This window comes from Perissodus microlepis, chromosome 15, assembly GCF_051167445.1.
Source record: "Perissodus microlepis isolate ML-2025 ecotype Zambia chromosome 15, ASM5116744v1, whole genome shotgun sequence".
NCBI lineage: Eukaryota > Metazoa > Chordata > Actinopteri > Cichliformes > Cichlidae > Perissodus > Perissodus microlepis.
Genome location: NC_140475.1, coordinates 37,259,452 through 37,283,726, shown reverse-complemented (window position 1 = coordinate 37,283,726; position 24,275 = coordinate 37,259,452). Strand labels below are relative to the sequence as shown.

Here is a 24,275-nt window from a genome sequence, read left to right as displayed (position 1 = left end):
GTATAATGTATAACAAAGCTGACATGTATGTCCTGACCTTTGCATTTAGAATTTCAGGACATACGATACGTAGCCTGAGGGATGTACTACAAAGAGAGATTAATTGATTAGCGAGCTATATTGAGCTTTAAGACAGATTTCAGAGAGGTGGCTCTCTTTTTACCTCGTAGATCACCATAGTAACTGATACTGAAAGCATCACCTGGTCCAGAGAAGATTATGTTCAGAGTTTCAGTTCAAAATCACCTTCTCACTGGCTGTTTCATTTAAGCTATATGAATATGGTTTTTTATTATATATGCAACCTGTTGAGCCGTAGCACCACCAGTTGAAACTGTGCAGTGAGAAAACTGTGCTTTACATTGGTTATACTGTCCTGTACATTCATTCAGTCACAGAAATGTTTGCATAATGCATGAATGTTTTTATGCTTGGCTGTTTCATAGTGTCCCAATAACAACTAATAGAGCACTAATTAGGAAAGAACCTACAAAGCCTGCTAATGTGTCTTTGATCAGATACATTTGTAGGTTTTTTATCTGTACAATCAGTGAAATGGATTTCACTAAAGTGATTTTAGCGTCTTCTTTATTAGGCCACAGGAGAGTGTCAGAGCTAAACAAAGCGAGTAAGCTTTAATGTTTAAATGGATGCACTTTAAAGTTGCAGGGCTCTAATGTGCAGCTGTCGCATTAGGAATGCATCGAGAGCACACAGAGCTCTAAAATAAATATATTAACTCAAGTTGGTATATTTAATTTACCGCTCTTGGTGCTCCTGTGATGATCGCGATTTCAAAAGAAGTGAATTTCTGCAGCGTTACTCTCTAATCTTATTTGCAGCAACAGTGTTGTATTTTTATGTTCTGTATAGAGCTCTAACATCCATTCCTCTCATAATTTCTCGGATTGGGGTGAGAACTTTGCAAGAGAAGAGTCGAGTGACGCGTTAAACTCGCCCTTTTATGTGAGCACACAAATTTAACAAAGAAACTTTTTTAAGGCGGTGACTGGGATTTTAGGTTTTGTGAAGCCAGCTAACCCAAGGAAAGCCTGGTTAGGTTGAACTTGCTTCGTAGTGCACCCACTGGTGTGTCTTTCAAATTTATCAACATGTGAAAAAACACGTTTAGACTTGCAAATTCCCATTTCCAGTTACACGGACACACACAAATGCCGAGAACTGCTGATTTGATTAGCATCTGTGGTGCACGCTCTTCAATAACAAAGCAGGTCAGGTTTGGTGGTTTGAGTTGGCAAGTACTGCGAACAGGTGTTCATCAGCCTTCTCGTCGTCTAATTAAAGCCTAAGCAGAGTGACCGTGGCCTGTGACTTGACGAACGTGGATCTTTGTTGCCGAGCTGCTCACACTAAAGACGTCTCACAATCGTGGACCTACACATACACAAATGCTGCAGCGCTGAAAAGCACTTGAGGGAAAAAAAGTGTCCTGACCAGTGCAGTTCCAGTGAATAGAAGGTGAAAGCAGAGGCAGAGATGAAGAGAAGGAGGAACTTTTATAGAAAGAGAAAAAGGACTTTGTTGTGCACCTTGAAAACACCTTGAGTTTAATGCTGAAATAGTCTATTTTATAGTTAGAGTGATAAGTCTCAAGCATTCCCTCAATTTCACATAAGTCGCATACATCAACTCACTTTCAGCCCTCAGAAGTGAGAAAGGGAGCAGCTTTCACTGCAGCCTATGTGGCGACCTTGGAAAGAAAGAAAGAAAAAAAATCCCTGGTTGCATTATGGGTTGCCAGTCCAGAAAAAAAGAGGACCCTTGCATGAGCTCATTCTAGTTGTTACAAAGTAAAGGACAAAGCCATGAAAAAGCCCAACTTTTGGACAAAGCGTCTACGGATGTGTGTGTATGCATGTGTGTGCAGAGAGAGACGGCAACCTTGCCAAGCCCTACTCCATACCAAGCCACCAAAGGACCGCTACGGCTAAGCCACATAATGCTCTCATTTGGCAATGGCCGATCCTCAGAAGGGTTAGCGGCGACATGGACACACGCAAACACACCCATACTTGTGTGCACACTTGATGTCAGACACACACACAGTGCACCAGCAGAAAGCACACACTAATACACTGGCTAGTGGACAAACTGGAAGAGTTTCAAGGGTGATAGAAAGTGTCACTGTGGGTTTTCTACTTCATTTTCCATCTGTGTACATGTGTTCATCTAATGTGTGTGTGTGTGAGACAGACAGAGGCATGCTCTTTAATCCATCCCCAAACCAGACAGGACTAATGTTTAGTTTCTGGTTTTGGCTACACATGCTGCGGTTGTTAATAACACACACAGTGGATCACTGGGCCAGTGTGCCAGAGTGCAGCTGTGGGAGTTTTAATGCCACACTTCATCTCCAAAGCCACCCGGAGACAGATAGAAACCAGAGGAGAGAGCCTGACAGTGACGGAGGCACTGAGACAGGCTGAAGAGAAGAAACTGAAGTGTGACAGTGTGACAGTGAGTTCCTCCCCCACTACTCTTTCCATCTCTTCTGTTTCTCTACAGGCCGCATGCACTGGAAACCTCCAATCAAGTCGCTCAAAACGAGCACTGCCCCGTCCGCGTCACCGTCGCTTTCTGGGCCAATCCGGCGCTCCATCTCGTGCCCTCGTTCCATCGCCTCCCTGTCGTCGCCAAATGAAGTGCGGGCATTGTCCACCAGGCCTTCCCCTACGGTTCCCGTGGCCACACCCCTCGTCAGGCCGAGCTCCGCCACGCTTCGCTCGCATTCGCTGAGCCGCAGCGGCTCCGCTCACCGGGTGCCTCACAGCAACAGCCTGGGGACCATCCACTCCAATATAGTAAGATACTCAACGCACACACACAAAGTAGGGTTTAAACTTCAGAATATGTCGCGAGTTGTCAGTCACAAGAAATGTTCTAAAATCTTCTGCCGATCCACTGCTCCAGCTAGGATTAAAATAAACAATCGAGAATTACTCTACAGCTTTATCACTAAAGATCGAGGTGCGTATTCCATCATATCGTTACCCTTTTCACCCTTTCTGACATATTGTATCCAGACCCGCTTAGTATCGTTTAAACAGTCCGGTCAATACTGTATAGGCCTGCTGGAGCCCACAACAATAACCTTCTATTATGTCGCCATCTGTTGCTTTCCACCTGTCTCCTCCATTCCCCTTCCTTTTTTAAAGTGCCCTGGTAACCTTTGGATGCAGTGGAATCAAATAAAATAGAGCCGAATGAGTTTTGGCATTGAGAGCAGAACAAAGTGGAAAGCCTTCATGCTGAAAGAGGCCATAGTAAGCACCACAACACGCTATGTCCTTCCACGTGAATACGAAATGACATGAGATCCACTAATTTCACCCAGAGTTTTTCGCCATCTTGCACACTCGAGTTTCAACTGCACAGGAAACTAAATATAGGTTTAGCAGTGAATACGCTGCTGTAGCATAATGAGCTGTATTTCACGGAGCTTATTTTGAACGTTACGGAAACTCAGGCGGGAGCAAAATTTATTGGTGAAACTGGCAGCACATAAATCTCAAGCTAAATTTACTGTGATAAATAGAAATAAATAATAACTAATAATATATTTATAACACATATATAAAATGTGAGCAGTATAAATACATTAGTCATTATGTATAAATGCTAAAAATGCAATATTCAAGTGCAACTCCTAAGAACTCAAAATGTGATAATAAAACAAAAATAGAATTTTCTCGTCACGTTCAAGAACATAATACCATTAAGTAATGAGTAATTATAACAGAAATGATCTGGTAATGGCCCCGATTTTTTTTAGGCCTAATAAACACATCCGATTACACAATATTATTAATTAAAAGCTGTTTTTTTTGTCGAGTTTTAATGCTTTGCCTTTACGTGTCTGCAGGGCGATCCGTTGATAAATCTGAGGAGTAAAGAGCAGGAGGCAGAGCTGGTGCGTCAGACCCTGGCAGTGCTCACCGCCATGAGGATTAGGTTTCCGGGCAAAACTGAAGAGGAGGCCGACGGTGTGCTGGACGAGGTGAGTCAAGGATCGCCATTGTGCAAAATGTGAAAATAATTCGCAAAATAATCAAAAGGTTATTTTTGCGTGTAAGAAAATAGAGAGACGGAAAAAAGGGGAGAAAAATAAAGTGGAAGACAACACGGAGTAGTGTTGAGCGGGAGTCCAGACTCGCGGTATTCCCAGAGCCCCTCTGTGACCAGGTGCGGTCACTGTGCAGCCTAACTAAAAGTGACCTCCTCACTTCCCCTCACAATAGCCTGTCTGCTCTGGCTCGGTTCCCATTGTCTTTCAAACGACCCCAGCAGCAACCTGTCGAACAGTTTACCGCCCCGCGCTATTCCCCACTGCCCCTTTGTATAAATCAGTTCCTCCTCTGCTTCTGGTCAGGCCTGGACATCCTGGTGTGTTCGTGTTTTCACAGGTGTGATTGTGCTACAAATTATTACTCAAATTTATGTAAAGAAATTGGCTCATAAAGCTAAATCTAGGAGTTAGGAACTTAAAATAGTGGTCAATAAAGGATACTTTTGTTTTCTTTAAATATCTGTTAAAACAATCAGCATCTGTGTGCGAGTCCTGGGAGCTTGCAGGTAGCTAAAGATTGAGATTAACACACACATTTTCCAAATGATAGTAACAATAATAATAGTTTCTCAAACAGAGTTACACAAGCCAGGTAATAAAATGCAAACCATGCAAAGCTCGAGGATAAAACTTACAAATATATCAAGCAAAGTAACCACATTCTTAAAATGCAATAAAGTAACAATGACAGAAGCAAATGTAGTGTTGGTCTGGATCCAAGCAAGGCTACGTTAAAAAAAAAAGATCATGTGAAAGGTCAGACAGGCACTTTATTAAATGTTAAAAGTTAAATGATCATTATGTTTAGGTAAGTCATGTAAGAATGGACAAACAAGTGACAATTCTTGAAAAATGAACAGCATTTTTTTTGTTGTTAGGGCGAGCCACCAGCACCTTATTAGTGGCCTCACACAAACACCTTAAAGCAAAATGTGTGTGTGTGTGTGTGTCTGTGTGGGTAACATCTAGGTGTGTCAGGGTTGTGGGAGACAATTACCGCCACACCTGTACTGTTAACGAACCCTAATGAGAGCGCTGTGGAAACGCAGACGAACAGCTGCACCTGTACTGTTGACTCTTTGCGTCAGGAGAAAACGAGTGTTCACTTGGCATGAAAACAATCTTTGGCGTTTTTTTCTTTCCATGATTTAAACTTGGGTCTAATTGGGCTAATGATGTGTTTGTATCCGTGTAATTGGCTCCTTTATCTTTCATTCAGAACCGTCTCTTTTGCCGTAGTTGGAACCAATAAAAAGATGAAATTGAGGGTAATTTGTGCCTGTACAAAACACATTGTGACAAATGAGCACGCAGCTTATCAGACAAAAAAAGACCCCAAAACATAAGAAGCGTTAGATGTGCTGCGGTAACCAATTTCTCACCTCGTTTGTTGGGTTCTTACTGAGAGAGAAAACTAAACAAGTAAACAAGCAACTTTCTAGAATGTGAACAAATTATTTGCTGCATTGGTTTGTCTGTGTACAGGTGTGTACATGTGTTACTCGTGTAGGGGGGTGGGGGGCAATAGATATAAATGTTTATGCTGTCACACTGTGGGGACTCGTCTCTCTTTTGGGGATAAAAATGCAAATTGTCCAAGTTTAACTGCAGACTTGGTTTAATGTTAGGGTGACAGGGGCAGGCAAGAGGTAATAGACGGGGTAAATGTAAAGGAAAGTCAACGTAATGTCCTCTGAAATGATGGAAACCCAACTCTGCGCATGAGTGTGTGTGTGTGTGAGCGTGTGTGTGTACACATAAAGTTTGCGCTGCAGCTTCCCGACGGGAGCAGTGTTTGCAGGGGATCTAGCACGATACGTGTGAGGTATGTGCACCAGTGGGGAGATGTAGACTGTGTCAACATGACAACAATAACAGTGCCTTTAGTTACACAGTAATGCTGGCAGTGGGAGCTTGTGCTTTGCAATATCCAGGACAGCTTTTGAGCATAACAACACATGCCTCCAGGATTTTTGACTCACAGGGTCATAACCTGTAAAAAATCTATTATCATTATAACTCTTTTGTGCTACATTTAAATGATATATTTTATGTGCATTTTTCTTATTTAGAGCTTTTCTGAGATACTCTCTCAGTTTTAAAGTACTGTAAAAGTGCAGGTTTAACTGGCACAGCACTCTTTAACTTGGCAGTGATAAGTTGTTGTATAGTATCTTAATGAGTACAGGGAATCTCTACAGAATAAGTTTGACCAAGACCCGCCTGCCCTGGAGTCAAAAAGGTGCATCTGTTTCCCCCTGGAGGTGTATTCCTGGCCTCGTATGCTTTCTTATTGTGACTGAACTGCACAGCACAGTAACTGCCCTTTAACACACGGTAATAACCCCGAGGTATGATGGACTGCTACTGGGAGACAGCAGTAGCAAAGTAGTCTTTTTTGGTTTGTTTTTTGTTGAAACGATGCAGAGGCTGTTATTAATAATTGCACTTCTCTGCAGGTAATCTGTAGCAGTTTTTAAGGTTACCTTTCAGTTGTTAACTCCTACTTTTCTTCCACAGATTCTGGATAACTGGAAATATCATAAACCAAAGGTCGCCTCCTACTGGCTGGTGAAGCTGGACTCAACCAAACAGCGGAAGGTGAGTGTTAGAGCCAGATGTGAAATGGCATGTGAGAGCAAGCAAAGGTTGTGCTGTTTCCTAAACCCAGGCCCAGTTTGTTCGTGTCAGTAAAAAAAAAGATGTGCTTTTTTCCCGGCGTTAAAAATAGGTGCAACTACCAGTAAAAGTAAAGGTTACTAAATCAATTTGTGCGATTACATATTTTGCACCTTGAGAAAGGAACTCCCAGAAATACATATACGAAAAAGTCGCAAATGGGCTTTTTTACACCAAACCTCTTAATCTGTACAGACGTCCACATTTCAGGAAATCTGAGCGAGGTCACCTGACTCGTCATTCATAGAACAGTTTGGCTCCAGGTCTGTATCAGCTCCCGTTGTTTTGTTTTTCCCGGGATATCTGTTTCAAATTGTCACTTTCTGGTGGATTTAGGGCCAACTGAGTATCACTGCTTTTGGGAGCAGACAAGAAGGCGATCCCAACAAACAACAAGAGACGGTTGCAAAAAGAAGAAGAAAAGAGGTTATAAAAAATAAAGTTGTAGCTTTTTTTTCCATCTGCAAAGACAGATGGAAATGTGGACTTTTGAATTCCAGAGAGTAACGTCCCAAAACCTGATCTTTGTCTAGTTATTAACCGTTATTAGAACTTTTTAAAAATACTCGTCAAAATACTAATCAGTACCTCACACACTGTTGTCAGAGGCGTCATTCTCGGATATGTTAATCCTGGAACTGTAAAACAAAAAGATCCCCGTTTTTCTTTTGTCACCTGCATAAATTGCCTGCCTCTGCCCTTGCCGGCGCCGGCTCTGCGCTGTCACCTTGTACAGAATGGACGTTGTTAAAACCGGCGAATGTGACAAAAATGTCACCCCTCCTACCTGTTTCTCTGAAAGCTTTTGTACAACTTTTAAAGCACGAAAAATAACCTCGAAATCAAACTTCAGAGAGCGAGAGAAAAAAATAAGACAAGCATGAAGATCATTACCATGTCAGACAGTGAGAGGCAGACACACCAAATAGGATGTAAACAAAACACAAGAGGGGACAAGACATGTAATGGCATCCAGTAGGCGTGTCAGTAATGATGTGATCTCTCAGCCAGTGCTTTCTGCACAACTGCGCTTGGCCGTGTTGTGGGCTGCGGTGGTGCGAGCTGATGTTTTATTTGGAGTGGAGCAGCCTAATGAGCAGCAGGCAGAGGTCAGGAACATAGCGCCCACCGCTCTGCTATCTGATTACCATACCAAAACATATCTGTGTGTGTTTACTCATCTATCAGTTTGGCTGAGTGTGTATGCATGTCTCACTCGCCTCATATTGCTGTTGGGAAATCTCGCCTCTTCGCATCCCAAACACACATGCACACACACACCGTCAGATGGGCACTTCAGTAATGAGGAGCGAGGAATCAAAGTCAAAAGAGCCACAGCGCTGCACTCTGAGCCGGGTGAAAAGAGAAAGAAAAGGAAGGAAGAGAAGTCAGCGAGGTGGGGAGGGATGGGAAAACGAAGAAGGGATGACGGAAGGCTGGCGCAGGTGTCCTTAGACCGCCCGGGAACTTCTGACACCTTATCTCCAAGACTGACGTTGGTGCAGCAATTAGTCCTCTCCCGTGCTCTCCACTGTCTGCCCCGGCACTTTGTGTCCTTCCTGTAGAAGAGCCTTAAAAGCACACAAATGAGAAATAGGCTGCATGTCTCTGCATGCAGTCTTGCACGCGTCCACAGGCCTGAATCCGGAGATAAACCCGCTCAAATCATTTTTATCTTTCTTTATGCGCATTATGCGTATATATGCGATTGCAAGTTTGCTCTCCGTGTTGGCCTCCGTCATTGCTGATTTTAAGGTGAGATTAAAAAACGAAGGAGAAAAGAAATGACAGGTGTAGCATTACTTTTCCCTCATTGTCCCATTCAAGCCTGAGCCTCTCTGTCTTTTTCATCCCCAACTCCCGCTCACTCTCTCCATCACTCAGGTGCTGGACATTGTACGTACCAATGTGCGCTCAGTGCTGCAGCGGATCTGGAAGGAGCCAGACGTAGAGAGCCTTCACCTCTACCGGCTTTTTAATCGCGTCTTCAACAGGCTGCTCTGGAGCCACGGCCAGGGCATGTGGAACTGCTTCTCCAACACCGGGTAGGTCCAGTCGGAGCCAGATGATGGACTGGGTTCGGCCACAGTCACCCTAAATCACAGCTGTGCGGCCACATTTGTTGCAACTGTGTGCAGTCAACTGGTCTCTGAAATTGCTTCAAAGATGGGAGCAGTTCTGGGACCACTCGCAGTCAGTCGCTGTCATCAAACCGACTTTGATGCATTGAGCTGTTTGATTAAACAGAGTCAAGTTGGCATTTCTGTGTAATGTGTTCGCGATAATGCCACAATTAACTGTGATACACCTATTGCAAAACAGACAGACACAGCTTCTTACCTAAATCACTGTTTTTTCACTTTGCAAACAACAACATGTTAACATTCTTCTGCAGCTTCACTTTTCACATAGTAAATCTGCAACAGGATTTAGAGCTACACCAGTTTTTCACACTTATTAAATATTTCTGACTGAATATTCTGATTTCCTGTGGCTCCCCTGCTGCATTCTTGCCACTCCATTTAAAATATTCTGGAAATGCTCCTGGCTCGAAAGTCTGAGTAAAAAAGCGAAACGACAGAGCCAAAGTTTGGGGATTTTTTGCTCACGGCTTTGAGACATCCAGCTGTGTGAATTACGGACTCCTTCCCTCTCCTTCCAAAGAAATAAACACTCACTCGCATCTTGAGTGCAAAATAAGAAATGCTTTACGGTGTTAAACTTTGTGCAAATTACAGTAAATTTTCTGCCATAAATGTTTCATTATTTCATGGCGTGGAGGAGTTGCGCTCTTTGACTCCAGCTGATCACAATAATCTTCTGTGTTTATAAATTAAATGGAAATTAATTGCAAAGCTTGTGACTGCCTCACACCAGGTGACCTGTGCTTCTAAAGACTGAGTTTGAGGTTTCTGCACACTGAACATCTGGGCAACCAGTTTGTCAATGCAACTGCTTACAATGGATCCCAGCCAGCAAAGAAATTCAATGCGATCAGTCTCTAGTGTTTGTCGGAGGCTGCTGTCCTATTTTTACTCTGCTGTGACTGAGGCCTTAGAATGACAAAGGAGTTATTGGTCGGTAAGTTTGGGTGAATATATCGACTGTCGTCGACGGGTTTTACAAGGAACATTTATTTATTTAAGTAAGTTTGTTGATAATGTTGGTTGAAGCTAACAGAAGCAGTCAACAGAAATAAATAATACCGCTGTTTTAACGGCACCCTCCTCAGAGTGCGCCCAAACGTAGCAGCGATTCATTTACTCAAACTCATGACAGAAAGAAAGAACAGCAGTAGCCTATGTTCAGAAAAAGCATTTTATTTAAATAACAAAACACACAATGGTGGGGAGGGAAACAAAGACAAACTGGCTTCTTTTTTCTGCTATACCCTGTTTACAGGCCGTTCCAGTGTTTATCTGTCTGACACACTCGACCAAACAAGTTAAAAATCGAAATGTCTCTTCCAGCTGCGATGTAACGTTAAGTCTCAAATAAATAAATAAAGGAATAATCCAAAAAGTAGCTTCATTCCCTCCAAACAAAACTGGTTAACAATATTACCGGCGGTGTTGAACATGCGTCCTGAAGGTGTGCTTGTGGCTGGTATACAAGGATATTTCCGTGCCATGTGTGACATCACTGGGAGATGCATTGTCCAGACCAGTGGATCGTCTTCTCCGTCTACGACCTCCTCACTGAGCTAACAGTCCGTTTCTATCTGCGCCTTCGCCTCCAGTCTGTAATTGGGCAATTCGTTCGTCCATGTTTGGACTTCTTCTGTGTTCTAAACGTGCAAATCAGTCCGCGCATGATTGCATTGCTCCGTCCATCAAAAAGTCTGTGCATGTGCAAATGTATCGCCTGTCGTCGGTTATTGGACTGACGATTGTCCAATAACCGAAAATTTTTACATTTCACCCAAACTTATTGGAAGCGAGCTAGCTCATCCACACTGGTGCAATTTTATATTTCAAGGTAGAAAACCTCCTAGAAAGAGACTGGATGGACAGAAACAACTTGAAGATAAGTTGCAGAAGCAAAAAAGAAAAGAAGTAATTAATTGATGAAGAAATCTCTGCACAGAATCACTAAAATCACACATCGGATCTTTTATCGAAATAAAATTCAGGTTGAAAATCTATATTTACTGACATCCATCCACTGCGTAATTTCTCTCTAAATGGGCACTAAAAAGATCAACCTCTTGAAGGCTGCATACACACCAAATATCAAAGTCAAACGTCAGTTGTGTGCATGGATCCAACAAGCAGGTTTTATTGCAGACTCACACAGAGCGGCGCTATAACGGAGATAAACAGACAATTGTTGCTGATATTATTTCCACTGATGCTATAATGGCTCTTTCAGCTGAGCGCGCTCCGGGGTCATGCGGAAAAAACGATCAGTAAAAACTAATCTGCGCACCTCTGAATGAAACCAGCCTCGGTACATATAATGTAACATCAGCTTAGACGGTAAGCAATTACTTAAATCAGGACTTAAAAAAGAGACTTTGAAAAATTGCCCATGTTATCAAAAAGAACTCGCCTGAATGAATGAAAATGTTCAGGGAGTCTAATTCTTCAGAAACAACACAAACAAGTGATTACGCTGCAGGCCAATTACCACTCACTTTATTCATTGCATAATGTCACTCTTCCATCTCCATAACTAGAGGTTCTTGCACTACACAATTTCCTTCATGTCCTTAAGCCCATTTTTCATCAATATATCAGTTTCACTGACAGCAGGGACAATTTGCCATTTTCTTTCAGTATGACTGCGGAAGAAATGGCAGCTGAATGACAGAGAATGAGTGACAGACCAACCAGACCTAACTGCACTTTCCTGTAAGCTTTTGGGCATGAAAGAAACATGTTAGTCTTTGTAGACAGGGTGCAGATTCAGGTCACAAATCTGGGCTGTTAATCAAGGCTTTTTCACTGGTGAGAGCAAGAAGAAAGCGAGGGGAGGGACAGAAGCAGGGGAAGGTGAATGAAGGCCTCTGAGTTCCTTCACTTTAGGTTGTTATCTGATACTCTGAAGTTCTATTGTGCCTTTATTTATTTATTTCTACGCTTCTTGAAGCGACAGAAGATGAATCCTCACAAGATGAATCACTGCGGTCGCGGCTCACTTGATCATGTCAGGAAGACGCAACGTCCAGTTTCCACTTGCTTAAACACTCAAAAAGTAGACACGCATACCTACAGTGGGAAAAATATATTTTTATTCCACGAGACATGTGAGACACTTTACTTGCAGTGCAATTATTTTCTGTTTCCTGTAAAAGCCTGACTTGTTACCCCCTTATTCTAGTGTGCGTACATTTAAGTATTCGTAACTATAATTGTGCTGTAATTTCAAATAAAATACATTGAAATTCCATTAATTACAGGGGAATTATGCCCTTAGTCGTGGGTTATATTATCAAGTGTTACTGAATTTTCATCTGTTTGAATCTCAGTGATCTCGACCTGCTGAACATTTTCCAAGTGCAATCATTTAGGAAGGAAGTCACCTACTACTTTTACATTTATTCCATAGGTGCATCTACTAGGAGGCTGAGGGGTAACGCTGGTGGCTGCCAGTATCTTTCTCTCTTCTGGGATAAAGGTGTGACTTCCTCACATCTCCTTCCTTCCATATTCCTTACAGTTCACTTGTTCAGCAGCGACTTTTCTCTTGATGCAGTGGGCTCAGAGGATGTAACCTAAGTCGCTGCCCTAAGTTCTCCATTTGTCCCTTCTCAATTAAGGGAGACTGGGGAAGAGAGTGAGAAGGTGATGGAGATTAAGGGGTTGATACGCAGTGAGAGAAGAAAGACAGCAGCTGGACAACTCCAAACTTTTATTTGCAGGAATTTGACCGATGGCTGTCTACGTTTCGGGTCTTAAAGAGCCCTGAAGATGATGCAAATTAGTCACACACACAAAATCTGCTAGAGCCTACATCTTCCCCGCAGCGTGGTGCAGAGGTGTGGAGGGCTGAGTGTGTTTGTTTGTGCGTTAAAATGTTGCCACAGTCAATAACTCTGCTCCCTCCTTCAGTTTAAAATCGAATCCTTTTTCTTTTGACTTCCACTACTGATTGCAGCTTTCCTTACCAAGTACTGTATACGGGGATCCACTAAAACTCTTCCTGGTGTACTAAATAATATGTAGTAATGATTCTGGAACACATAGCCTCTATTCATTCACTCGACTGACCACTTCTGCTCTCGCGTTTTCTCATCCGTCTCTCCCAGTCTGAACGTGGTGTTTACAGACAGTAACCGATAATTCCTGCTGTATTTCTGAAAGTAAGCAAACATTTTATTTATTTTTTATTCATTTTTACTGTGTGATCGCACAGTCAGTCTCAGGCCGGCTAAAATGCTCCAAGTGCTCGACCAATCAAACATTTTTTATCGCTTCAAGCTCCAACCCCAGAGGACCTGAACTTTCAGAAAATACTACCTTCCCAGGGCTTTTAGGGGGCTAAACTAATTACCCCAGAACTTAATTTAGACCTGGTTCCCTGTGGTTGAAACATGTTGAATTCCTTCAAAAAGTGCTACTCCCTGGTGAAAGCTCCCGTTTTATGGAAGTGTGGCTAGAGAAAAAGTGGAGGAGCGACCGAGTGAGAAAGAGACGGTAAAAAGAGAGCAGAGAGATTGGGCAGAAGGGGTATTGGCTCATGTGGCTCATGAGGATTAGCCAACCCTAGCCTCAGCCACCCCCATCATGCTGCACCCCGTCCAGCTTTTGTCTGATCACAGCCTGCCCAGGATCATCCAGCTAGCTTGCTAGCCTATCGTCTGGCCCCTCCCTACAGCGGGCCACGGCCCCAACATGGATGAACCCAACAGGGGGCCCCGATATCACATGGAGACAGTGAAGCGGCGCACCTCGGATAGCACACGCCAAATCCAAGGGGAAGCGCTCCCCCTGCAACCTCCTCTCTGTCTGTTGTTTGATATTTTATCTGAGCTACTTAACAACAATCAAACAGCCTCGCAGCTATTGTTGCTGATGAATTCAACAGGCTTTGAAAACGACTTTGAGGAAGAGAATGGAAACACACACTGTTTTGAACCCTTTCAGAGGAGCCACCCCCACCTCCCAAGAAGTGAAACGGGGTAGACATCAAAAGTACCCCCCGGGGTTGTGTTTCTCAGTTGTTGAGGCTCTCTCACAGTCAGGGGTATGTCCGGGGTTGTAAAGGGGGTTAACTGTACCAGGATTTGTTTTATCCCCCCTCAGTGTGTCTGTCTTCCTGTATGTCTGCGCTGTGTACGCACGCATGGAGAGGGAAAGGCTGCGTGTTTATGTATGTGGTTATCATGCATACACTAAACACTGTACATTAAAATGATACTTTTTAGATGCCATTGACATCCAGCTGGTAATTTTGTGCCCGGAGGGAGACTGAATCGGCTCGACAAAGACTTATAGGGAACTAATTTAACAACAACGCTGTCATTACATTGTGCAAGCAACATTGACTTCATAATGATGAGTTAAAGCGAAAAAGAAGAATTTAAATATATATATGTGTGTGTGTGTGTTAAACTACTTCTCTCTGCTCTGCAGTTCATCTTGGGAGACCATCTTCAGCAAGAGCAGTGAGGTGGTGTCACCCCAGGAGCTGCAGTGCTGTCGCAGGCTGGTCCAGCTGTGCCGAGACTGCCTGTTGGTCGTCTACAAGTTTGTCTCAGAGTCTCGCGGTTCTTTGACCGGACTCAGCCCGGAGTGGGATGACACCAGGTGAGATGGATATCCGAGCATTTCAGCTGTATTTTTGAAAGATTCTTCTAGCTTCCCGCTGCCATAGAGCTAATTATCCATCCTCCATACTGTATAAGATCTGAGGGTGTTCAAATGTCATAGGTATCCTCGTGCACAATGTTGAGATTAACTCCTGCAAAGAAAATTGAATTCAACTGTTTAAAAAAATGGTAATGGATTGGTCCAGGAGGCATATTTAGAAATGGGTCTCAAATTCATTATTATTACAGTTAATTACCAGCAATAGTTTAGCCATAATGGTATCGCAACAAATTAAAGGAATTAGACATTATTTGCTCTGCACATCTCTCCACTGGGCTTCTGAACAAAGATACTTATTTCAGTGTCTTCCTCCAATATTTAGGTCTAGCTGGAAACTTGTTAAAGCACCTATTAATAAACGTACAACTCTGACAAAAACCCACTGAAACAAAACTGATTAAAGTCACTGATACAGACAGAAAAAAGACTCTGATTTAAAATTTCCAGCCCTATCATCATTATACCTCTGTCAGAAAACATTTGCTCTCTCGCCTCCGCAGAGCCTTAAAGACATCATCTTCATTAGGAGACCCTGATAAAAACAAACAAGCAAAAAAAAAAAAAAAAATCAGCCTCATTCTGTTTTTTAAGGTTGATCCCCGCAGGAGACAGCAGCTTGGGTTTGTAATGAGTGAACTTTTAAATCACATATGCTTTGGGCTGGCAGACAGGGAGGGAGCTGGGTCGGCAGTGGGAGAGGGGGAGTGTGCTGTTAACAGGAAATAATGGCCCACAGATTAGCGCTCAGGTTAGCCCGGGGCCCCTCGAGGCCTGCTTAATTCAATTAGACCCCAGATGAGCCTGTGCAGCAAATGACCTTACGAGAGAGAGCTCCTTATTTCCTGGGGCCTCACTTTACATGATTCATAACTCTTGCGCATATTTTAACAGGCTATCACTTTGCGCCTACTGTATAAAAACCTCAGCTGTTAAAAAAGTATTAAGGGTTTGTGTATGGTTGAGGAGCCGGTTTAGGTTTTGGCTGTCCTGCTGTTGCCGCTCATGTTTTTTCTTAACTCAGTTTGTTCAGATGTGATAACGCGATGAAATAACTAACAACTAGAATTCATAGCTCCATCAAGCCCAGTGTGTCCATATACTCGCTGTAGGTATCCTTTAAGCACGCGTTGGTGTGTCTCTCCCTATTTCTTGTGTCTATATATGTCTGTGTAAAAAAAGCTTCCCATTTGCTGCTGGACCAACCTCTACCCATGGCTCCACTCCTGCTGCTGTCGCTGCCGCTTCCTCCTCCTCCTCCGTCTCTTCGCCCCTCGATGCAGGTCTCTGCTTGGTTTAGTTCTGCTAAACCCCCCGCCCCCCCTCCCTTTCCCCACCATCTTCCAGCACTGTCCCTACTCACTGCTTTCTGCTGCCTCCACCACCCTCACAGCTGTAACACAGGCTTGATCCCACTTGCCCAGAGATGGTTGTTTTGGCTGCACAACCAACAGTCTAGCATGGTCTCCTCTTCTGTCCCTCACTAGCATTTAATAAATAAGCCACGCTGAGATTAATTGATACGGCAAAAGAACAGGATGTGTTTTAAATGCTCAAATAGACCAAAACGGTGACAAAGTGTGTTCAGAGGGAAAGAGGCGTATTCAGACTGTTTGGAGCTCTGCTGGTCAACCCCGCAACCATTCGGCCAGCTTGCAGCGCATCATCCTTTTTTAACCACATGCTTTACAACTGCGCCTTTCACTCAGTGCTTTTTATCAAGAGCATCTCACCCCGAGTGCATTTTCAGTACGAGTGGCCTCGGCGGGAGCCGAGCGTCTCACCTGCACCGCATCAGTGCCATGATCAACCCTAAGCACCCCTCTCTTCTTGTCACAAGAAGGCAGAAATTGGCTCGGCTTCACATCGCGTGGCTTGCAGTTTCACGGCACAAGTGGCTCGCATCTCTCCATCAGGCATGCAGGGGACAGTTGCAACCCACCACCACTTCAGATAGCTGAGAAGCAATTAGGATTATTTTGTCATTGATGCATAAGCTTTTTATGAGAGGGTAAATTGTGTGTGTATGAGAGCGCGTGGGTGTGCATGCACATGTCATGTGACTGTTACACAACGATCATCAGTCCCTCTTCAGTAACTCGCACTCCACTAACCTCCAACTACTTTTCCTTTGCTCTGTTCCCATCCAGCTGCACAGGAAATTTGGAGGATATGTGACTGTTTGATTGAGTTTATCTGTTTTTAAAGCAACATCTTCCACAAAAAGTGAAATTCACACTAAACTTTGGAAGGTGCTTGCTTTTGTTTTCTTGGTGATGCGACATCAGCTGGACTAAACACACTGCATCTTTGCATGACAGACAGATTGTGGATTTTGCTTAAATGAATATTTGCATCATTATACCTAAACATTAGAATGTGGTTAATGGTTGCTTTAATTGAGACTTTTAAATAAATACATTGTTACTAATTACTTTACAATAATAAACTGAAGCTTTCAGAACTTTTCAGGCCTGAATTAGAAAAATTAAATACACTCATCCACCTGCTGTTGTCAAAGACTACAACACTGCAGTATAATAAGACCATATTCATTACTGACACTCATATTTCTTATTCCTCAAAGGCTTTTAAGGACATGTTAATAGAATGATCCATTTGTATTTGGCTTTCCTTTTTAAATCTTATAGATAGCTATGATGGTCTCAAACAGTTTGCTATGCAACATTTAAATGAATTTTCTACTGTAAATTCAACCCACTGTCTCATGTGCGTGCACACACATACACCAGCCTTTGTCACACATCAGCGTTGATCGGGTCCACGGGGTCTCCGTTGTTGACCACACCTGCCTGCTCAAGTTCAAGCATCCTCCCCGTGAGAAGTGCCCCGATCAGGTGTGTCAACAGCCTGGCGGGGTTATAGGCAAGTCCTTCGTCCTGTGTGGGCAGATGAGAAGAAGTAGCCAAATAGCCCCACTAATGACTTTCTTGTTAAGCTTGGAATTGCTGTCAATACCCAAAGACAATTTTCCCATGATGACAAAAGTTTCAGATCCTATTAACTTTCATTTGTCTGAAAACTGTGGCAGTAATTAGGGTTAATTGGGGTGTGGAGCTGAATGAGGGCTGCAGATAACCTTCAAGCCTCTCTTGTACCTCTTGGTTTCTGATTGCATCAGCTATCGCAGCAGTCTCCTTCTCCTTCCTCAGTCATGGTGTTTTGTTTTGTCGGGGCCTCTGTCATTTCACTGTGGCAGTCGAATTTTGATGGAGGACTTAAGATCGGCCTGTCAGGAGGAACTGCACTAGATTGTAGCATTGCATGTATGGATTGGTGCATAGAGTGTGTGCCTGTCAATTGACGAATTGAAGTAAAGCACAAGTGCATGAATGAGCCGCAACCCACTGGCTTTCAAGCATGCACATTGTTGCCAAGACCTTCTTAACAATCAAACAGAGGACAAACCTGGAAGAAGCTGAACGAGGGTCCAATTAAATGCAGCCTGCAGAGATGACAGCCATTTGGACATGCGAAGATCCCCCCCTCATCTCACCCCATCTCACCCCTTGCCAGTATCACCACAGTGATTCTTTTTATGAGCTGAATATTCTCAAAGTGACTAGCCGAGGATCTCGGAGAACACACACTTGGCCCCTAATGAATGTTCAGTATTCAATTTTCTTATCTTTTTTTCCTCCCTCATGTCTTTTCTTGGAGTTTACAGCAAAAACTTTGGAAACGAATTGAAGCGTGACACTGCAAAGCTACAGAATTCCCGGTGGATGTAGGGTGAATCTTTACATGTTTTAAGGTGTCGAGCACAGAGATGAGAAACATAAGTAAAGCAATCCAAAGGGTGGCACCCAACACCGTGCTGTAAAATCGTTAGAAGACTCTTTTAAGAGCGCACTTTGAGCTACCTGCTGGGAAAGGATGTGAAAGGCCGAGAGCAGAGCGTATCCTGCAAACCTCTCTGGGGTTTAAGTGGAGAACTTTGAGATGAAGTGTCGGACTGAGCCATTGTTCAGCCAAGTCCAGTCACAGATGAAGATGATGTGCTGGAGGGATACCTGCGGCCCACTTGAAGCCGTTTCAAGGACACTCTCATTGGAGTAAATCAAGTTAATTTGAATCCCTCCTAACTCTCCTGGGTCTGGGGCTGTGTTGAAACAGATGCCCTTAGCGACATGCTTTTTTTTTTTTCCTCCCCTTTTCCGGTCGACTTCAGAAGAAACTGCTCAGCTAATTTGTCCAAGAGCTATTTCACAAGAAACGAGGGCTGTCAGAGAAAAAGTGTGCTATCGCTGCACTGGCTTAAAAGGAGATATTATTTCTTCGCTCTGTAATCCTCAGCGCCAGTGGCTCCCTTTTGATTAGATTGTCACATCTTAAGAGCTTCCATAGGGACCGTTCCCTTTGACCATTGTACTCATTTAACTAAACGAATATTAGATGTATTTTTATTATTAGCTTAGGATTTTTGCCACGGATATAGCAATAAGATCGCATAATGACTAATATCACAATATGAATGTGTGCTGGGAAAGCCCATAAATGTAAATCTTGTTCTAAGCGATCAGTCTAGAAGAATCCAAGCATCCCGTCTCATGTCTTCTGAACGCTACCCTAACATTTGCATAACCTTCAGTTAACCTTGTCCAGGATCCCGATCATCTCATCTGACATTTCTCTGACAACCATACCTGACTCATTTCCCTTAACTAAGGAAGATGGAAGCAGGGTTCAGCCCTCGCCTTGACTCAACCTGACACTGGTCTCATTCTCAGGTACTGGAACGCTGTTAGCAGGAGCTGCCTCACTGCTCTGTCTCGGTGGAAGGTGTCATAGAAAAGTCTTAGAAAGGTACTGACGTCTGTGCCTCGGAATGATAGGTGAGGATTTTATGTTCATGATACCAAATAATGTAAGGATCAAAGCTGAAAACCCCCAAAAAACAGTTGTACTGAGAGAAAAGACAGTCGGTATGAGGTCCATGATTTATTACTGTACGAGCAGATGCATAATTACTGCATATAACCTAATTAAACAGAACCGCAGCTAAGAGCTCTGTGTGTATGATACTTTAGATTTGGTATATTACACAAAACTGGAGCTGAAAAGATTAAAAGATTAGAACATAAATCATTATTTTGATAAACGCAAGAATCACCAAGCAAAGAGAAGAAAGCCAAATGTTTATTATTTTCATCTTTTTCAATGTGAAGATTTTTTATTTGTTTGTTTTGGTTATATGTGATTTAAAAAAGACTATTTGGGGCTTTTTGGACCGTTGAACAAACAAAACCAAACATCTGAAGATGCCATCTTGGTCCGTGGTGATATGTACAACTGGCGTTTTTTACTTTCTTCTGGAATTTTATAAAAAAAATAACGTAGCTGTTTTAACAAGTGCTGCAGTTCATACGGATCTCACAAGTCTCCAGTTTTTCATTTTTTCTACTCTTTTCCCTTTTCTTTCCTTTTCTTTCTTTTTTTAATCTTCAAACTTCCAAGCAAATATTAAAGTTGAATTGTGCAAATGGAGATGGCCATAAGTGGTAGAACCATTAATGAAAAGTTGGCTATATGCTGTCTCAGTGCCTACTCAGGCGCCCCGACCTCTAAATTGCGACCTTTGCATGACTAATCCTCTCATTATGTTCATCCTCTCTCCTAATCCCTCCGTCCCTCGCTCTTGTCCGTCTGTCCAGGTATCTGCTGCCAGTGACCTCCCAGTTCATCATGAAGTGGCCTTCGTCCAGCTTTGGCAGCATCTCCTCAGCTGTGCCACGCTCCCGTAACCTTTTTGCCGCCAGGATGGGCCACTTCTGAGGTCACCGTGGCAACCCTGGCCTTTTGACCTCCCCTCTCCTCCCCAACCTCGCCTCCCTTGACTTTTTTAGCCAAACCCAGATCTTAGGTGTCCTGGTATAGATCTGAATTTGGTGCTGCTCTGGACCCCAGGTTGGGGCCTCGTTTTGGCCCAGTCTCCTTGTGGAAGATCAACAAAGCAAGGCTGGATGATTTGGGATCGCTAAAGGGAGCTGCTCACTCTGCTCAGCAGACCACCATTACCCTCGGTCCCCTCCCTGTAGCCCCTCGAATGCCAGGCGATGGGCTTGCCCCTCGTTTCTCATTGTAACTGCTGTATTATACTCACTGTACAGTTACAAGTCATGGTACTGTAAAAGAAAAGAATAACAAACACTAAAACAATGCAAGGATTATTTATTTATGTACTTATTTATTTTCTAAGGTTTTTCCATGACTGCAGTGAATGCTGATGCATAATGCACATGGACTAACAAAGCTATCCATCATTTAAATTAAAAAAAAAGTGGATGTACAAATCTTATTTTTGCCGACTATAATCAGTTATTTTGTTTCCATTTTCTGAAATGTTGAAATGTTATTTATTTCGTAACTTATACGAGGCTTTATGTTAACAACGGTCACTTCATGTTCTCGCTTTTGGAGGTTTTTTGCAGTCCAGATGTGGTGCCCGGAGGACCCGAAAACGGGTCGCCTTTTGAATGCTAACGCTTCATGTTTTCCCTGTGTGATATTATTAAGTGCAGCACTATTGAGCAACACAACGGTTAGAATGTCAGTGTAGTAAAGCCAAGCCTATTTGCCTCTTTAGAGAATGAGACGACTTTAATGCCACAGCATCAAGAGCCAAGCCTCTCAGAGAGCGCACACCAGTTCCTAATATGCACTTTGCAGTTTGTAACAGAGAGAGAAAAGTGGCTGCACATTAGTAGTGCTTGCATGCCTAGATTTTAGTCCCTTTAGACTCTGATGTAGTGGTTAGACAAAGGAGCTGCGTTTGGAATATACTTGAAGTTCTGCGTTGACATTAATTATTCTCATCTTCTTTGTGTTTGGCTGCACTGAAAAGAAGACACTTGACTTTTATATTTGTCGTCTCGAGTTTGGATGCGTTAGGGATGACGAGGATCTGTTGCACGATTTAGAGATTGTTCGACACGCTGAATTACTTGGCTGATCTGTTCAAATGTATTGTACTGTAACAGCAGAGATTTGGCTGGGATGAGCAGCTACAGCCCCCCCCCCCCCCCCCCCAACACCCACCACCGCACTGTAGTTAAGTGCTCGGGATTTCACAGATGTGCCAATAATATGCACGTCTGCATCATGTGTTGGTTGGCTTTTATTTAAGGTTAATGTGTCATGAACTACTGTAAGCCTTCGGTTAAATGATTAAATGTTAATAGGGAGAAACATTGTGTCCATGTTTAGTAGTTTACTATGTGTACTAGCCCATGAGTTGATAACTAGAATTTCAAAGATGGTAGTCTGTACGCTACGGTGCATTTTGTAACAGTTTTGACTAACAAGTGTAGCAGCAATGCTGTGCTAAATCTGCTCAAACTGAACTCTCCCCTCGTCCCCAACATCCGTTCATAATGCCAAACATTTTTATTTTGCCTGATTGATTTGTCTTATTTAAGAGCCGGACTTTTTCATTGGAGGTATGAGATTTTTAATTTTACATAGCAATAAAATATTTAAACAAACTGATTTCACCTTTTTTCTCATTCATTAATATTATTATTACTTTTTTACACTATTTTAAAAAGTGGCAGTGTAGTTACAGATTGTGCTCTGCTTTTCTTTTCAATCAAATGTAGCCTTGGTACTGAATTGGAAAAATTACAGAGAACGCAGATTAAATGGAAGATTGTGAAAAGGAGACTCAATAAGCCGAGTATGACTTACATTTTAAAAAAGAAAATGTTAAGAGGAGTTTCGCTTTTACAACCCCGTCCGCAAACCCTTGAAAGCCACATGAAAATGGGAAATAGGTGCAAAGTCAATATTTGTTATGACCACCAATTCAATTCAATTCAGTTTGTTTTATAGCACCAAATCAGAACAGCTTTGTAATGTGACAATTCTACAATAACAAAGAGAAAACCCCAAAATCAGATGACCTGCCACGAGCCAGCACTCGGCAACAGTGTGAAGGAAAAACTCCCGTTTGACAGGAAGAAACCTCCGGCAGAACCAGGCCCATCGGCCACAAAGAGTTCTCCAGGCTTCTCGAAGGACATTCAAAGCTCTTCTTTGGATGTTGCTGCCTTTTGTTCCAGTCTCTGTCGAGATGACCTTTCATCGCTGCTTCGATAATGTTGAGGTCTGGGCTAATCCATGACTGATGGTGCTCCATTTTTACCCATTTATGCATTTACTGCAGTGGCTGAAAAATGAAACCTTTAATCTGATGGCACTTTTTTCTTAAACTCAGCAGATCCCCAACACCACAGGCTGAAATGCAGTTCCAAGCCATGACAGAGCCTCTGCCATGTTTCACAGATGACTGTAGACACTCACTGTTGTACGTCTTCTACATATTGACAACGATTTGACCCCAAAATTTGTATTCATCAGTCCATCAGACCTGCTGCCACTGATTTTCAGCCCAGTTCTCGTGTAAGCTGGCATACCTCAGCCTTTCCTCCTGGTTCCTTTCCTTAAGAAAGGCTTCGTGAAAACCACCCTTCCACTGAGAGCATTTCTGATGAGGCTTCAGTGAACAGTAGATGGATCAACTGTAGAGACAGATGCATCTCTTGAGTCCTGTGTCAAGTCTTTGCTGTATTTTCTTCTTAAGGGCATGACTTTCAGATCCCGTTCACCTGCTGCAGATCAATTGTAAATTCAAGCTCGACACTTCTTCTTTTGTCTTCCACTTGTCCAGTTCTCTCAAAAGATTTAAGAGCACACTGCACACACTATGCTGAGCTATGCCAAGTTTTTTTGGCTAATAGCTCTTTGAGAATCACCTTGCTGTTAAAAAATACTGTTTTATGCCTGTCAAACTGAGTTATCTTTGGCATTTTTCATAGATTCAGCTAAAGAAATTGAAACAAAAGATGTTTTGTTTTTTTGTGAGAGGCTGCTAAGATGCAGTTTAGTCCTTTACTGAGTTTTTTCTGTTATATGTAAACACACAACAATGTGCACCACTGCTCATTCCTTGTGTTTGGTGCCTTTTTTGTGCCTGAATGATTCAAAAATTTGTGTTAAGTGACTTAACATAAAAACATTCCTGTGAAAATGATCAGGTACAAGGACTGGACTGAAATGAGTGGAAAAAGAAGAAGAAAAGAAAAACTGAAAGTATTACTCCAGACCACTTAAAAATTACAGGTGGCCCCGTAGTGTAGCAGTTATACATTTGCAAATGAAAACAAACAAATGATTCCCAGTTTGATCCTGGGATAACACATCAATCCATTTGGGGGATGCATCAGGAAAAAAGCCAAGTGTAAAAAGTCCAACCAATCAAAATATGCAGAGCTACCCGCTGTGTCAACCTCTTGGGAATAAAGGAGCATATAAAAACTGACAAGTCTGGCTCCTTGGATGCAGACAGTACTGTACAGGTGGACAGGACAGGACCCTCAAATACTGTTGTGGTATTTGAGTTGATGGATTACTTTTTACGTTTTCGAAAGCGACTCTGAACGACTCATGCAAACTTTTTTTCTCTCCTAAAGTATCTGCCTTATTTAACTTTTGAACTGTAGCATGTAGTTTAGGGTGTCAAACAGCCATTCACTGCTGGGGTTGGTTTCCAGGCTAAACACATAATTAGCTGCTCAGCTGCAGCGCTTTTAACAGCATCTAAATGTAAATGCAAATGTCACTCGGGTCTGGTTAGATGCTGGTGTGGTCGTCACTCTTCACAAACACACTGTCTGCCC

The 24,275-nt window shown here is 42.8% G+C and overlaps 1 protein-coding gene and 1 long non-coding RNA gene across 5 annotated transcripts in view; one reads left to right on the top strand and one right to left on the bottom strand.

The window, feature by feature from the left end:
* The window catches only part of ttll7 (tubulin tyrosine ligase-like family, member 7), an 81,171-nt gene extending 59,085 nt beyond the window's left edge, over nucleotides 1-22,086 (top strand). For 2 of the 4 annotated variants that reach the window (XM_084953488.1, XM_084953489.1), the window contains exons 16-23: nucleotides 2,527-2,822; nucleotides 3,884-4,018; nucleotides 6,608-6,688; nucleotides 8,651-8,811; nucleotides 14,344-14,517; nucleotides 15,760-15,860; nucleotides 19,329-19,433; nucleotides 20,253-20,342. In XM_084953488.1, coding sequence (XP_084809614.1) covers nucleotides 2,527-2,822; nucleotides 3,884-4,018; nucleotides 6,608-6,688; nucleotides 8,651-8,811; nucleotides 14,344-14,517; nucleotides 15,760-15,860; nucleotides 19,329-19,411 — 1,031 coding nt within the window. In that variant the 3' untranslated portion in view covers nucleotides 19,412-19,433; nucleotides 20,253-20,342. Of the gene's footprint in view, nucleotides 1-2,526; nucleotides 2,823-3,883; nucleotides 4,019-6,607; nucleotides 6,689-8,650; nucleotides 8,812-14,343; nucleotides 14,518-15,759; nucleotides 15,861-19,328; nucleotides 19,434-20,252 lie in introns of all 4 variants that reach the window. The other 2 variants (XM_084953491.1, XM_084953490.1) reach the window with 2 other exon arrangements.
* On the bottom strand, nucleotides 14,502-16,620 carry LOC146372627 (uncharacterized). Its single transcript, XR_014802751.1, has 3 exons — nucleotides 16,362-16,620; nucleotides 15,045-15,112; nucleotides 14,502-14,671 (listed from the first exon to the last, which is right to left on the bottom strand). It is a non-coding gene; the product is annotated as an uncharacterized LOC146372627 (long non-coding RNA).
* Nucleotides 22,087-24,275: the final 2,189 nt, after the last annotated feature.